Source organism: Gastrolobium bilobum, unplaced genomic scaffold, assembly GCF_033153095.1.
Source record: "Gastrolobium bilobum isolate Gb01-03AN ecotype WA unplaced genomic scaffold, APGP_CSIRO_Gbil_v1 utg15629, whole genome shotgun sequence".
In the NCBI taxonomy this organism is placed as follows: Eukaryota; Viridiplantae; Streptophyta; class Magnoliopsida; order Fabales; family Fabaceae; genus Gastrolobium; species Gastrolobium bilobum.
The window spans coordinates 86,796-104,223 of record NW_026895526.1 but is presented as its reverse complement, the minus strand read 5'-3'; the positions used below and the strand labels follow the sequence as shown (position 1 = coordinate 104,223).

Genomic DNA, 17,428 nt, shown 5'->3' with positions numbered 1-17,428 from the left:
TCAGGAGTCCTTCCGGTCCACTACACCTTGACCATCGGAATGATCTTGCTCCTCAGCTGCTTCTCGCCACGATCGAGAATCTTTAGTGGTCCTACGGGAGTCTTTAAGTTCTCCCGAACTTCCACATTATCCGGTTGCACCACGTGCGAAGGGTCTGCTATGTATCTCCGAAGCTGAGACACGTGAAACACGTCGTGGATGTTGGCCAGGTTCGGAGGCAAGGCAAGCCGGTAGGCAACAGGTCCTACTCTATCAAGAATCTGGTATGGCCCAATAAAACGCGGGCTCAGCTTCCTCACTCCGAGTGCCCGTCCAACACCGGTGACAGGTGAAAGTCTCACAAACACGTGCTCACCCTCACTGAACTTCAGTGGTCGATGCTTGACATCGTAGTAGCTCTTCTGACGATTCTGCGCCTGCTTCAGCTTTTCCCTGATCATCTGGATTTGCAGGGTGGTATCTTGGACAAAATCCAAGCCAAACAACTCACGATCCCCAACCTCCGACCAGCAGGTAGGTGTACGACACCTCTTACCGTAGAGCGCCTCGTAGGGTGCCATGCCCAGGCTAGCATGAAAACTGTTGTTATACGAAAACTCTACCAATGGAAGGTACCTATCCCATGCCGAGCCCTGCTCCAACGTGCAAGCCCGCAACATGTCCTCCAAAGTCAGGATAGTCCGCTCAGTCTGTCCATCAGTCTGAGGGTGATAGGCGGTACTCAATCTCAACTGCGTACCAAAAGCTCCCTGCAGCGCCTCCCAGAACCGAGATGTGAACTTCGGGTCCCTATCACTGATGATACTCACGGGCACCCCGTGAAGCCTCACAATCTCGCGAACATACAATCTGGCCAACTGCTCTGTAGTGAAGCTCACCTTCACTGGAAGAAAATGGGCAGACTTCGTCAGTCTGTCCACAATGACCCATATCGAGTCACAGCCAACCTGAGTCTTCGGCAGACCCACAACGAAGTCCATGGAAATGCTCTCCCATTTCCACTCTGGAATCTCAAGAGGTTGAAGTTTACCAGACGGCTTCTGGTGTTCAATCTTCACCTTCTGGCAAACCAAACACTTGGACACAAAGATAACAACATCTTTCTTCATGCCCGGCCACCAGAAGTTCTTCTTCAAGTCTTGATACATCTTAGTAGCACCAGGGTGGATAGAAATCTGACCCTTATGGCCTTCTGCCATAATCTCTTCTGTCAACGGACCTCGAGGAACCACAATCCTCCGCTGGAACAAAAGCAATCCTTCATCATTCCAAGACACACCGTCTTGGTTCTTCACATAATCCAGACACTCTCTCTGAACTTGTGCCTCTTTGATCTTTTCTAACAGCTCGTTGACGACATCTGATGCTTCCAACCCGAGAAGTACGCTCGCACACGGAGCGGTCACTGCCAAGTGGCGGAACTTCTCAACCACATCGAAGTTACCAAGTAGCAAACTGGATGAACTACTGGATTTCCGACTCAAAGCATCGGCTACCACATTGGCCTTGCCAGGATGATACCTAAGCTCAAAGTCGTAGTCCTTTATGAACTCCATCCATCTCCTCTGCCTCATGTTCAACTCCTTCTGGTCGAACAGGTACTTCAAACTCTTGTGGTCACTGAACACCACAAATCTCAATCCAAACAGGTAATGCCTCCAAATCTTGAAAGCAAACACAATCGCAGCCAACTCCAAATCATGAGTCGGGTAGTTCTCCTCATGAGGCTTTAACTGCCTCGAAGCAAAAGCAACAGCTCTACCAGACTGCATCAGCACACAGCCCAGCCCCTTTCCAGAAGCATCACAGTAAAGCTCAAACTGCTCCTCAGGATCAGGAAGGATCAACACAGGTGAAGAAGTCAATCTCTCCTTCAACTCCTGGAAGCACGCCTCACACTCGTGAGTCCACACAAATGGAGTCTCCTTTCGGGTAAGGCGAGTCAAAGGGAGAACCATCGTGGAAAAACCCTTGATGAACCTCCGATAGTAACCTGCCAAACCTAAGAAGCTCCTCACCTCCGTAGCTGTCTTGGGTCTCTCCAATCCAACACGGCCTCAATCTTGTTGGGATCCACTGCAACTCCATCTGCTAAAATCACATGCCCCAGAAACTTGACTGATTTGAGCCAAAACTCACACTTAGAAGGCTTAGCATAAAGCTTTTTCTCCTTCAGCACTTGCAGAACTATCCTCAGATGCTCCACATGCTCCTCCTCAGTCTTGGAGTAGATTAGAATATCATCAATGAAGACAATCACAAACAGATCCAGATATGGCTGGAAAATCTTGTTCATGTAATCCATGAACACTGCCGGCACATTTGTGAGTCCAAACGGAATCACCAAATACTCAAAATGACCGTATCTCGAACGAAACGCGGTCTTCAGGACATCCTCCGGCTTCACCCGAATCTGATGGTATCCGGACCGAAGATCAATCTTGGAATACACACAAGCACCCCTGAGCTGATCCAACAGATTATCAATCCGAGGAAGAGGATACTTGTTCTTGATTGTCACCTTGTTCAACTGCCTGTAGTCGGTGCACAATCGCATTGTCCCGTCCTTCTTCTTCACGAAGATGACCGGTGCTCCCCAAGGAGACACACTCGGTCTAATGAAATCTTTCGCCGAAAGATCCTCAATATGCTTCTTCAGCTCAGCCAACTCCGGTGGCGACATCCGATAAGGAGCTAAAGAAATCGGCCCCATACAGGGCAACAAGTCAATGGAGAACTCTATCTCCCGCTGTGGCGGAAACTCAGGAATCTCCTCAGGAAACACCTCAAGGAACTCCCCCACCACAGGAATGCCAGTGATATCCTCCTGTGTCCCACTCACCAAACCACCCAACATGACATAACCCAATGCCCCTGCTCGCAGCGCTCTCCTGGCCTGCAGCAGTGAAATGTATGGCGAGGAACTAGCTGTGGAATCACACGGAGACATCACCACTCGTTTTGCACAACAATCAATCAAAGCACAGTTTCTAGACAACCAATCCATGCCCAGAATAATCTCAAGGTTGGCCATCGGCAATCCTATCAGATCTACCGAGAACTCACGGCCATCCCACTGAAACGCTACATCGCGATGTACAGTGGTAGAATCACAAATCTCTCCGGTGGCGGTAGTCACCCGCAACGGTGGAGAAAGCACAGCACTGGACAACTCAAGCCCCAAGGCAATCGGGGTAGCAACAAACGAATGAGTAGCCCCGGAATCAAAGATAGCATCCACAAAAGAATCACCAATAGACACAGTACCTCTGACAAGGTTCGGAGCGCGGTCCGACTGCTGCCTATCCAGTGTATACACTCTCCCAACAGAAGGTGGCACTGCAGGTGCCGAAGAAGATGCCATCGGAACCATCTGCAAAGGAACTGCCTGAACAGCTGCAGCTCTCGCCGTCGACGACGGACAATCTTTAGAGAAGTGGCCCTCCTTGCCACACTTGAAGCACAACAACTGCCCCGTAGCACAGTGTCCCACATGCTCCTTCCCACATCCCGAACATATCGGAGTGGTAGGAGGCCTAGCAGAACTCCCCTGATGTGAAACAGCTCTCTTGAACTGACCAGGCGCCTGCCTAGTCGCTAACTGCTTTCCCTTGCCCTTATCAGAAAACCTCCTGTCCTTCCAAGAAGTAGAAGCAGGAATGGAACCACATGTTCCCTTGCTCTCCTCAACCTTGGCCCTCTTGGCCTTGCTTGCCACGCAAACATCCTCGATGTCCTTACCCTGCTGAACCAGTGTACCAAAGTCCCTCGAAGCAGCACCAGCAAGATGCTCAGCAATCACCTCACTAAGTCCCCTGCGGAACTTAGCTGCCAGAAACAACGGAGTAGGAGGAACCATCCGGAAGTGTGCAAACTTCACTAGCTCATTAAACTTAGCCAGGTACTCATCAACAGACATCGAGCCCTGTACCAAACGATCAAACTCTCCCTGCTTCCTCTCCTGTGCATCATAGGGAAAGTATCGGCCCAGAAAGCACTCCTCAAAGAATGGCCACGTCATGACACGGCCCTGCCTCTCAAAAGCACGAGAGGTGTGCGTCCACCACTCATGGGCATCGCCCTCCAGCATGTAAGTCGAGAACATCAGCTTCTGTGGGTCTGTACACTGCATGACCCGAAAAATCTTGTCCAGCGACTCTAGCCATCTCGCAGCAGCAATAGGATCCAAAGACCCCTCAAACACAGGTGGCTTATACTTCCTGAAAGCATTCAGCCGGCGATCGATCACATCACGATCCTCAGCAATCCCCACAAGGGGCTCCCCCGTCTCAGTGGCATGAGTAGCACTGCCGATGTGACTATGGCTCTCCTCCTGAACACTAGGTGGAGGCGGTGGCGATGGTGGCGGTGGTCGAGCCTGGCCTACAGCAGGACCAGCCCTCATCTCCTCCAACATGACTCTCATCATCGTCATGTTCGCCATCCTGTTCGCCTCGAGGACTTCCTCAGTGGTCCTCCGGTTCGCTTCACGAACCTCAGCTGCGGCTATTCGATTCGCCTCGCGAACAGCTTCCATCATTGCCGCGTTGGCCACTCTAGCGGCCTCCTGATCGGCTAACCTAGCCGCCTGCATCTCAGCCAATGCAGTCAGGATAGGATCAGATTGATCCTCGGAAGTCTCTCGTGTTCTCCCGGACCTTACCATGACTCTGCAAAAGTTACACAAATTATGAGTTGATCAGGCCCACGCAATGTGATCACATATACAGCATCATAATAAAATTCGACGGAGTAAACACAAAGACAGACACAACCAAGCAACCTAGCAATTGCAATACATACAGGCTTTTCCCTCGAACCATTGCTCTGATACCATAAATGTAACACCCCGTATATATCCGGCAATGTTATCATAATATCGTATTAAGCTGCGCTTAATTAAAAACGCGGAATTACTTTTTCTTTTCAATTATGATGCCATTAACATTACCAGCTTGCTTAATAATCAATTAATAAAACATCGCCTGTATGTAATTGCAATAAAACAGTTAACTGAAATACCTCATAACATAGATAATATAATTGTGGCTCTAGTCACGGAACTACAACAATGTAGACCGGACCATCTAACAGTTTATACATCTCCAAACTACAAGTACTAACAGAAAGTGTCATGGACAATCCCTATGCTCAATCAAATAAGGCAACATGCCCAACATCAGTCTCAACAACACATATCATAAATAGCGGAAAACATAAACAGCATCCAAATCTAGTCATGCTAACATATAAGCAGAAACAACATAATCAGCTAAGCTCCGCCCTCCCGCCGCTTGAGGCATCAGTACCCATACTACCTGATCCTGTAATAAGCATTCCCCAAACGTGGGGTAAGATCTCTAATCTAGAAATCTCAGTAAGTCAGTGAGTCCTCAAGGATCTTCCACCCCAAGCTCACTTACATGTGCAATATAAGTTCAAAAGCAGTTTATCATTTATCATTTCTAAAACAATGCAATGCAGCAGATAATCATGCCATGTGTGTCAATACTAATCTACTAGAAATATGGTGTACGAAAATGCTACACCAAGACTTGACCTTTCTACCAAAAGGTTGCTTCTTTAAGCAACAAAATGCCCAACTCAAGCTTCCACCAACAAGCCAACTAAGTCAGCCCCAAAACTCTCACCAACAGCAGCTGCAGTACCACTGAAGAACACCCTCACCCACCCACAATGATGTCTCTCACTCACACCAAGTGTTTAGGATGATGAAACAACCAAGAAAATGGGTTCAAGGTTGAGTTTTGGTCAAGAACAAGAGAAGAAAGCAATGGAACAGTGCTCCCTCCAAAGCTGATCAGCTCACTCACGCAAGAAATGAAAGAGTCTAGGGTTTTGTGCCCAAAATGGGAGTATTTATAGCCAAAACTCACTTAAGCACGCAGTATTAACTTTAATTTCTACGCTTAGCATTTTAATCCCAAACTTTGGATTATGAAACTACATAATTTTTTAAGATTTATCATATTTTTCTTATATTTTTCTGAGCAACTTTCCGGTACGCGCTTTTCCAAGTCATTACCGGTTCCTAGCACCAGTTCTCATTATTTGGACTTGAAACTCGTTTTAAAAGTCCTACATATTATTCTAGTAATTATCATGCACTTACATTAATTTACCGGGATACTTTTTGGGCACGCATTTATACCGACTAGCAGAACCGGTATCTGCACTTTTCTTCCGAAAAGCGACTTTCATCATTATTACTCGCTTACTATAATTATTAAAGCCTCATAATAATTATTAGAGTCAATTATGGAATCATTTCCTAATTTCGCGTAATTAATTAATTAAATACTTTAATTAACGGTGCGGGTTCTTGCAGGCGCCTTTATGATTGGGTCGAGAGAACTTTGTGTACAGCAGTTGTACATACAATTTTCATTTAAAAATTTGGAATTTTCTTCATGTCCTAATTACATGATCATGTCATGTGTAATAATCATAATCATATATTATTGAATGAATGGTGATAAAGAATGAGAAAGAAAAAATATAAAGATATAAAGTTACACAATTATCATTGTTGATTTAATTATTAATGGTTAAGATCCTCTCACATGACATGATCATGTTAAAATTTCAATTTAGATTTTGATAAAATTGGAATTAAAAAAATAACGTGAAAAAAGGATTGATGTTAAAAATAAATTTATGTTTTTAGAATGATATTTTAAAAAATTAATTTTGTATAACTGATAAAGTAGAATTACAAATATAATATGTGAGTCTCACTCTTGGAAAAAAATTATTTCACTCAAAATCAATTCTAACCCTTAACAGTCGGTTTTTCTTCCAGTATTTTGTGCAACCAAACATGTTCAAAATTGTTGCAATCAATCTTCGCCCTCAAACAGAATTCTATTCAACGCAGCGACAAACCAAACAGGCTCCTTTATCATTGTGCTTTCCTAAAGATCATGATTCAAACTAATCTTCTTACCAAATGTGTAATTGCTTAAATATAAAATGTTTTTTATTTTTACAACCCTGAAAATTGCTTCTAAAGATATCCTTTATAAAAGAAAAAAGAAAAATGCCTTTGCTTTATTTATTTTATGAAACACAATCAAAGAAAAGGGAAATAAAAACAACAAAATAGCAACAACAACAAAAATCGAATTCCCGTTAACAAGGACTACTCAAAATTAATTACAGACCCATAAATCAACCCACAATCAAAGAAAAATGCCTTTGCTGTATTTATTGTTCTTGAATGAAAGGATATTTATTGCATTGTGGATTTACATATAACAAGGACTACTCAAAATTAGTTACAGACCCATAAACCTATGTGGAATTTCCAAACCCACAGATGAATGAAAAGAAAGAAAAAAAAACCCATTACAGCATTGATCCTGAAGGAACAAGAACACACAAAAACAGCGAAATTAATTCAAAAAAACCCAATTCCCGTTAACCCATTCATGATGAACCCTGATATGAGAAGAAGGGTACGCTATCTCTTCGTTTGTGGTAGAAAAGTACACGTAGTAGTGAGAACCAGATCTGCCAGTGATCGAACCAACCCACCAACCATCGTTGTCGAAAGCATCGACTTTCTGATAGAGCGCAAACTGAGAAGCGTGGACATGAGGTGGCAATGGACGAAGCTCCTTGGGATAAAGGGTTTCGGTGAGAGGCTGAGACTCGTTGTCCTCGAGAAGGTTCTTGTAGCGAACAACGTAGAGGCCATTGTCAAGGTGGGAAACAATTAGGGCCGGCAAAATGGGCTGAGCCCGCCGGGCTGGCCCGCCTCGCCTGCCAAATGGGGCGGGCTGGGTTGAGTTTTTCAACCCACCAGCCCGCCAAACCCGCCCCGCCAAACCCGCCAGCCCATATGGGTCAACCCGCCACGGGGCGGGCTAGCCCGCCAAGTCCTTTTTTTTTTTTTTTTAGGTTGCCCAATTGTTATGTAGCTCCGTATCTTAGATTTCTCTGCATGCAAGTGGCTTTTTTGAATTGTTGTGGACTGCTCGTACAACACTTTGTTACTTGTTTTGTTACTCTTTTATCCTGATATGATTTTATTTTTTTATTATTATTTTTGGATTGAAAGATGCATATTTATATGCAGATTATTAAACACTGATCTTCTTGATTTCATAAGCACATTAGGATTTTATACAGATTTTTGTATGCTTTTATTCAAATTTTTTTATGTGATTTTATACAGAATTTAATTTTTTGTATTTTATTTTTATATATTTTTTTATTTTAGGCGGGCTGGCCCGTAGCCCGCCAACCCACTCATAAAACGGGCCGGGTTACTCAATTCAACTCATTTTGTCAAAATGGGCCGAGGCGAGCCAGCCCATTTTGAGCGGGCTAGTGGCGGGCCGGGGCGGGCTGGCCCATATTGCCAGCCCTAGAAACAATGGTGGCTTCGTAATAGGAACCGAGAAACCCTTCTTCTTTGCTGCAAACCTCAACCTTGTCTCCTCTGCAGAAATTGACCCTCTTCAACGGTGGACGCATAGTTGCACAAGATTCTCCTTCAAGTTTCTTTCTAATTCTTGCAAAGTGAAATGTTGTGGACACTTGTGAATTGTGATTGTGGACAATATGTATGACGTCTTATATAGATGTCTTTTTTTTTTAATGGTACTTAACTTTTCCCCTACTCAAACGAAAACAAAACAGGTTTCTTCAATTGTGTGGGTTTTTTATTTTATTTTATGGAAAAAGTGTTTGTCATTTTAAATGACAGAAAGTTATGTCATTTCAAGAGAGATACAGACACAGAAAATTTGAATTTTAAATTAAAAAAAATCATTCACTTTGTCTCTCCCATGATTTCCGTTTTTCTGTGTCTATCTCTCTCTTAAAATGACATAACTTATATTATTTTAAATGACAAACACCAAACCCTAAGGTAAAAAAGCGGGATTATAAACAAAGGCTTCTATAAATCAACCAGTTGTTCAACCAACTGCAAATAACAAAAGGAAGGGGAAATGATTTAAGGGTGAAAACCTCAAAAGGAGAGACCTTGATTTTTTTTCTTTTTTTTCTTATGCTTCTATATACATTGATTTTTTCTTTGGTACTTATATTCATGAATGTATCTTTGTTAATATATATTCTAGAATGAGTTTTAAATTTTATGATCTAAAGCTTTGATTTGGATTTTGATAAAATTGATATTAAAAATATTAACGTTGAAAGAGTTGACGTTAAAAAATAATTTTTGTTTGAGAATGATATTTCAAAAAATCATTTTAAAAAATTAATTTTGTTTAGTTGATACAATATAATTTTTCAGTCCCATACCTTGAAATAATATTATAGAGGTTTACATAGAAAAGATAAAAATTTTAAATATGGGGATCCCAATCATATACTTATTATTGCTATATATAAATTCTAACCCCTCGTGTTTTTCTAGTACCCGTATTTTTTGCATCCAAACATGTTTGAAATTGTTGTAATACATTTTAGGGTTTTATTAATGTTATATTACATAACTTAAGTTTTGTTTTCAACACACATAACAAAAGGAAGAGAAGAAGTGGAATGATGAAAGAGAAAAAAAAAAACATGTGAACCCCACATCTTTAACGTGTATGTAGAAAAATAAAATTGTGTTATGTTACATGATAAACATAAAATCCTATATTTTAACCTTTTTAAGCATAATTCTATTTATGGCAGCCAGAACAAACAGAGGCGCCTTTATGATTGGGTCGAGACAACTTTCCGTGCGCCTTTATGATTGGGTCGAGAGAACTTTGTGTACAGCAGTTGTACATACAATTTTCATTTAAAAATTTGGAATTTTCTTCATGTCCTAATTACATGATCATGTCATGTGTAATAATCATAATCATATATTATTGAATGAATGGTGATAAAGAATGAGAAAGAAAAAATATAAAGATATAAAGTTACACAATTATCATTGTTGATTTAATTATTAATGGTTAAGATCCTCTCACATGACATGATCATGTTAAATTTCAATTTAGATTTTGATAAAATTGGAATTAAAAAAATAACGTGAAAAAAGGATTGATGTTAAAAATAAATTTATGTTTTTAGAATGATATTTTAAAAAATTAATTTTGTATAACTGATAAAGTAGAATTACAAATATAATATGCGAGTCTCACTCTTGGAAAAAAATTATTTCACTCAAAATCAATTCTAACCCTTAACAGTCGGTTTTTCTTCCAGTATTTTGTGCAACCAAACATGTTCGAAATTGTTGCAATCAATCTTCGCCCTCAAACAGAATTCTATTCAACGCAGCGACAAACCAAACAGGCTCCTTTATCATTGTGCTTTCCTAAAGATCATGATTCAAACTAATCTTCTTACCAAATGTGTAATTGCTTAAATATAAAATGTTTTTTATTTTTACAACCCTGAAAATTGCTTCTAAAGATATCCTTTATAAAAGAAAAAAGAAAAATGCCTTTGCTTTATTTATTTTATGAAACACAATCAAAGAAAAGGGAAATAAAAACAACAAAATAGCAACAACAAAAAAATCCAATTCCCGTTAACAAGGACTACTCAAAATTAATTACAGACCCATAAATCAACCCACAATCAAAGAAAAATGCCTTTGCTGTATTTATTGTTCTTGAATGAAAGGATATTTATTGCATTGTGGATTTACATATAACAAGGACTACTCAAAATTAGTTACAGACCCATAAACCTATGTGGAATTTCCAAACCCACAGATGAATGAAAAGAAAGAAAGAAAAACCCATTACAGCATTGATCCTGAAGGAACAAGAACACACAAAAACAACGAAATTAAGTAAAAAAAATCCAATTCCCGTTAACCCATTCATGATGAACCCTGATATGAGAAGAAGGGTACGCTATCTCTTCGTTTGTGGTAGAAAAGTACACGTAGTAGTGAGAACCAGATCTGCCAGTGATCGAACCAACCCACCAACCATCGTTGTCGAAAGCATCGACTTTCTGATAGAGCGCAAACTGAGAAGCGTGGACACGAGGTGGCAATGGACGAAGCTCCTTGGGATAAAGGGTTTCGGTGAGAGGCTGAGACTCGTTGTCCTCGAGAAGGTTCTTGTAGCGAACAACGTAGAGGCCATTGTCAAGGTGGGAAACAATGGTGGCTTTTCGGCCCCGCCAAACCCGCCAGCCCATATGGGTCAACCCGCCACGGGGCGGGCTAGCGTCCTGTCCTTATGTAGCTCCGTATCTTAGATTTCTCTGCATGCAAGAAATTGTTGTGTTCTTGTTTTGTTACTCTATTTTAGCGATTTTATTTTTTTATTATTATTTTTGGATTGAAAGATGCAATTTATATGCAGTATTAAACACTGATCTTCTTGATTTCATAAGCACATTAGGATTTTATACAGATTTTTGTATGCTTTTATGCAGATTTTTTTATGTGATTTTATACAGAATTTAATTTTTTGTATCAATTCATAAAACGGTTACTCAATTCAACTCATTTTGTCAAAATGGGCTTCGGGCTAGTGGCGGGCCGGGGCGGGCTGGCCCATATTGCCAGCCCTAAAACAATGGTGGCTTCGAGAAACCCTTCTTCTTTGCTGCAAACCTCAACCTTGTCTCCTCTGCAGAAATTGACCCTCTTCAACGGTGGACGCATAGTTGCACAAGATTCTCCTTCAAGTTTCTTTCTAATTCTTGCAAAGTGAAATGTTGTGGACACTTGTGAATTGTGATTGTGGACAATATGTATGACGTCTTATATAGATGTCTTTTTTTTTTAATGGTACTTAACTTTTCCCCTACTCAAACGAAAACAAAACAGGTTTCTTCAATTGTGTGGGTTTTTTATTTTATTTTATGGAAAAAGTGTTTGTCATTTTAAATGACAGAAAGTTATGTCATTTCAAGAGAGATACAGACACAGAAAATTTGAATTTTAAATTAAAAAAAATCATTCACTTTGTCTCTCCCATGATTTCCGTTTTTCTGTGTCTATCTCTCTCTTAAAATGACATAACTTATATTATTTTAAATGACAAACACCAAACCCTAAGGTAAAAAAGCGGGATTATAAACGAAGGCTTCTATAAATCAACCAGTTGTTCAACCAACTGCAAATAACAAAAGGAAGGGGAAATGATTTAAGGGTGAAAACCTCAAAAGGAGAGACCTTGATTTTTTTTCTTATTTTTCTTATGCTTCTATATACATTGATTTTTTCTTTGGTACTACTATTCATGAATGTATCTTTGTTAATATATATTCTAGAATGAGTTTTAAATTTTATGATCTAAAGCTTTGATTTGGATTTTGATAAAATTGATATTAAAAATATTAACGTTGAAAGAGTTGACGTTAAAAAATAATTTTTGTTTGAGAATGATATTTCAAAAAATCATTTTAAAAAATTAATTTTGTTTAGTTGATACAATATAATTTTTCAGTCCCATACCTTGAAATAATATTATAGAGGTTTACATAGAAAAGATAAAAATATTAAATATGGGGATCCCAATCATATACTTATTATTGCTGTATATAAATTCTAACCCCTCATGTTTTTCTAGTACCCGTATTTTTTGCATCCAAACATGTTAGAAATTGATGTAATACATTTTAGGGTTTTATTAATGTTATATTACATAACTTAAGTTTTGTTTTCAACACACATAACAAAAGGAAGAGAAGAAGTGGAATGATGAAAGAGAAAAAAAAACATGTGAACCCCACATCTTTAACGTGTATGTAGAAAAATAAAATTGTGTTATGTTACATGATAAACATAAAATCCTATATTTTAACCTTTTTAAGCATAATTCTATTTATGGCAGCCAGAACAAACAGAGGCGCCTTTATGATTGGGTCGAGACAACTTTCCGTGCGCCTTTATGATTGGGTCGAGAGAACTTTGTGTACAGCAGTTGTACATACAATTTTCATTTAAAAATTTGGAATTTTCTTCATGTCCTAATTACATGATCATGTCATGTGTAATAATCATAATCATATATTATTGAATGAATGGTGATAAAGAATGAGAAAGAAAAAATATAAAGATATAAAGTTACACAATTATCATTGTTGATTTAATTATTAATGGTTAAGATCCTCTCACATGACATGATCATGTTAAATTTCAATTTAGATTTTGATAAAATTGGAATTAAAAAAATAACGTGAAAAAAGGATTGATGTTAAAAATAAATTTATGTTTTTAGAATGATATTTTAAAAAATTAATTTTGTATAACTGATAAAGTAGAATTACAAATATAATATGTGAGTCTCACTCTTGGAAAAAAATTATTTCACTCAAAATCAATTCTAACCCTTAACAGTCGGTTTTTCTTCCAGTATTTTGTGCAACCAAACATGTTCGAAATTGTTGCAATCAATCTTCGCCCTCAAACAGAATTCTATTCAACGCAGCGACAAACCAAACAGGCTCCTTTATCATTGTGCTTTCCTAAAGATCATGATTCAAACTAATCTTCTTACCAAATGTGTAATTGCTTAAATATAAAATGTTTTTTATTTTTACAACCCTGAAAATTGCTTCTAAAGATATCCTTTATAAAAGAAAAAAGAAAAATGCCTTTGCTTTATTTATTTTATGAAACACAATCAAAGAAAAGGGAAATAAAAACAACAAAATAGCAACAACAACAAAAATCCAATTCCCGTTAACAAGGACTACTCAAAATTAATTACAGACCCATAAATCAACCCACAATCAAAGAAAAATGCCTTTGCTGTATTTATTGTTCTTGAATGAAAGGATATTTATTGCATTGTGGATTTACATATAACAAGGACTACTCAAAATTAGTTACAGACCCATAAACCTATGTGGAATTTCCAAACCCACAGATGAATGAAAAAAAAAAGAAAAAAAAAACCCATTACAGCATTGATACTGAAGGAACAAGAACACACAAAAACAGCGAAATTAATTCAAAAAAATCCAATTCCCGTTAACCCATTCATGATGAACCCTGATATGAGAAGAAGGGTACGCTATCTCTTCGTTTGTGGTAGAAAAGTACACGTAGTAGTGAGAACCAGATCTGCCAGTGATCGAACCAACCCACCAACCATCGTTGTCGAAAGCATCGACTTTCTGATAGAGCGCAAACTGAGAAGCGTGGACACGAGGTGGCAATGGACGAAGCTCCTTGGGATAAAGGGTTTCGGTGAGAGGCTGAGACTCGTTGTCCTCGAGAAGGTTCTTGTAGCGAACAACGTAGAGGCCATTGTCAAGGTGGGAAACAATGGTGGCTTCGTAGCGAACAATGACAACCCGCCACGGGGCGGGCTAGCCCGCCAAGTCCTTTTTTTTTTTTTTTTTTAGGTTGCCCAATTGTTATGTAGCTCCGTATCTTAGATTTCTCTGCATGCAAGTGGCTTTTTTGAATTGTTGTGGACTGCTCGTACAACACTTTGTTACTTGTTTTGTTACTCTATTTTATCCTGATATGATTTTTCAAATTTAATTTTTTGTATTTTATTTTTATATATTTTTTTATTTTAGTCAACTTTGCTTCGCAAACCTCAAACCCTTCTTCTTTGCTGCAAACCTCAACCTTGTCTCCTCTGCAGAAATTGACCCTCTTCAACGGTGGACGCATAGTTGCACAAGATTCTCCTTCAAGTTTCTTTCTAATTCTTGCAAAGTGAAATGTGTTGGACACTTGTGAATTGTGATTGTGGACAATATGTATGACGTCTTATATAGATGTCTTTTTTTTTTTAATGGTACTTAACTTTTCCCCTACTCAAACGAAAACAAAACAGGTTTCTTCAATTGTGTGGGTTTTTTATTTTATTTTATGGAAAAAGTGTTTCTCATTTTAAATGACAGAAAGTTATGTCATTTTAAGAGAGATACAGACACAGAAAATTTGAATTTTAAATTAAAAAAAATCATTCACTTTGTCTCTCCCATGATTTCCGTTTTTCTGTGTCTATCTCTCTCTTAAAATGACATAACTTATATTATTTTAAATGACAAACACCAAACCCTAAGGTAAAAAAGCGGGATTATAAACGAAGGCTTCTATAAATCAACCAGTTGTTCAACCAACTGCAAATAACAAAAGGAAGGGGAAATGATTTAAGGGTGAAAACCTCAAAAGGAGAGACCTTGATTTTTTTTTCTTATTTTTCTTATGCTTCTATATACATTGATTTTTTCTTTGGTACTACTATTCATGAATGTATCTTTGTTAATATATATTCTAGAATGAGTTTTAAATTTTATGATCTAAAACTTTGATTTGGATTTTGATAAAATTGATATTAAAAATATTAACGTTGAAAGAGTTGACGTTAAAAAATAATTTTTGTTTGAGAATGATATTTCAAAAAATCATTTTAAAAAATTAATTTTGTTTAGTTGATACAATATAATTTTTCAGTCCCATACCTTGAAATAATATTATAGAGGTTTACATAGAAAAGATAAAAATATTAAATATGGGGATCCCAATCATATACTTATTATTGCTGTATATAAATTCTAACCCCTCATGTTTTTCTAGTACCCGTATTTTTTGCATCCAAACATGTTTGAAATTGTTGTAATATATTTTAGGGTTTTATTAATGTTATGTTACATAACTTAAGTTTTGTTTTCAACACATGTAACAAAATAGAGAAAGAGAGTGAAATGATTGGAAAAAAAAACATGTGAATCCCACATCTTTAATTTGTGTTGAAAAGTAAAATTGTGTTATGTTACGTAATAAACATAAAATCCTATATTTTAACCTTTTTAAGCATAATTTTATTTATGACAGCCACAACAAACAGAGACGCCTTTATGCTTGGGTCGAGACAACTTTCCGTGCGCCTTTATGATTGGGTTGAGAGAACTTTGTGTACAGCAGTTGTACATACAATTTTCATTTAAAAATTTGGAAGTTAAATTTTTTTCATGTGCTAATTACATGATCATGTCATGTGGAACAATCATAATTATATATTGAAGAATGAATGATGATAAAGAATGAGAGAGAAAAAATATAAAGATATGAAGTTACACAATCATCATTATTGATTTAATTATTAATGGTTAAGATCCTCTCACATGACATGATCATGTTAAATTACACATAAAAGGATCCATTTCCTAAAAATTTACATATGGATTTTTTTTTCTTCCTATTTCATATGGTGAAGGTTATACTTACAACTTATTTTCGTTTACAATCTTTTACAATCATATTTTTATCGTTGATTTTCGCTAATCAACGGTTAAGATTTTCGTAAATCAAATATATTAATTAATTATTAATTCACAATAAATGATAACCATTGATTGACAAAAATCAACGATTAAAATATAATTGTAAATATAGCATTTCCCATTTCTTACATCTGTTACATAAAATGAAGCATTTTTATTGGACCTCGCATCCAGTTAATGATGCGACGGTGTATTCAAAATATTTTGGATTGCGTCTTCCTCGTCAATATCATGATTCATGCCATTAATTACATAAGTCAACTAGTAATTGCTTGAATATAAAAACATTGTCATTTCTACAAACATTAAAAATTGCTTCTTAAGAAATACTTTAATGGAACAGATCCACCTACCGTTAAAAAAAGTTTATCATTTTTTACAACTAATTGAATCATCGTTAATTTCTGTAAATTTAACAGTTATAATTCATTGAAAATTATTAATATTTATTGTATCATATTTATTAATTAATTATTAATTTTTAATAAATTATAATATTAAATTGATGGGTATCATCGGTGATTAAATTAATTATAAGAGTGATAAATTTTTTTGATGGTAAATATATCATGTTCCATACTTTATAAAATAAAAAATAAAAAAGTGTTTGCTTTATTTTTTTATTTGATTTTAGTATTTATCCTTTTAAAGACATAGATTTATGTCATTTTAAGATTTATGTCATTTTAAATGAGAAAAAGACGTAAATAATGAAAATTATCATAGAGAAAGTGAGTGATTTTTTTTAAAATTTAAATTTTAAATAAAAATAAGTTGTGTCTTTCTCTCACTTAAAATAACACAATTATATATCCAAAAGGACAAATATTTTTTACTTTATTTATTTTATCAAAATATTTGCTTCTTTTTACTAAAAAAATAAAAAGAAATATTTGCTTCTACATTAGTATCAAAACAGATGACATAAGAAAAAAATAACCCAATATTTTGGACTTGAACAAAGCCCAATGAATACCCCATCATGTGTAAAACTTGTTCAGTTCAAATGACAAAGAATGCCCAATAAATCCCACAAAACCCAACATACTCATGATTCATGCATATACGCTTCTTCCTCATTTTAACGGTAACCGGCGGTTATTTTTCTCCAAACTAACCAACCACTACACACATATCGAAGACAAACGTTGTTGAAGACCAAGCAAATCGAACATGACTCGTAAACACCGCACATCATCATCTGAATCTGCTTCTA

At 37.2% G+C, this 17,428-nt stretch overlaps 2 protein-coding genes across 2 annotated transcripts; both read right to left on the bottom strand.

The window, feature by feature from the left end:
• Nucleotides 1-7,415: 7,415 nt before the first annotated feature.
• On the bottom strand, nucleotides 7,416-8,502 carry LOC133315315 (protein AGENET DOMAIN (AGD)-CONTAINING P1-like). The gene is made up of 2 exons (XM_061516917.1): nucleotides 8,392-8,502; nucleotides 7,416-7,757 (listed from the first exon to the last, which is right to left on the bottom strand). The coding sequence occupies exons 1-2, from the start codon at nucleotides 8,500-8,502 to the stop codon at nucleotides 7,416-7,418; spliced, it is 453 nt and encodes a 150-aa protein (XP_061372901.1).
• A 2,172-nt stretch (nucleotides 8,503-10,674) lies between these two features.
• On the bottom strand, nucleotides 10,675-11,151 carry LOC133315305 (protein AGENET DOMAIN (AGD)-CONTAINING P1-like). Its single transcript, XM_061516905.1, has 2 exons — nucleotides 10,822-11,151; nucleotides 10,675-10,758 (listed from the first exon to the last, which is right to left on the bottom strand). Exons 1-2 carry the CDS (start codon nucleotides 11,149-11,151, stop codon nucleotides 10,675-10,677), a joined length of 414 nt encoding a protein of 137 aa, XP_061372889.1.
• Nucleotides 11,152-17,428: the final 6,277 nt, after the last annotated feature.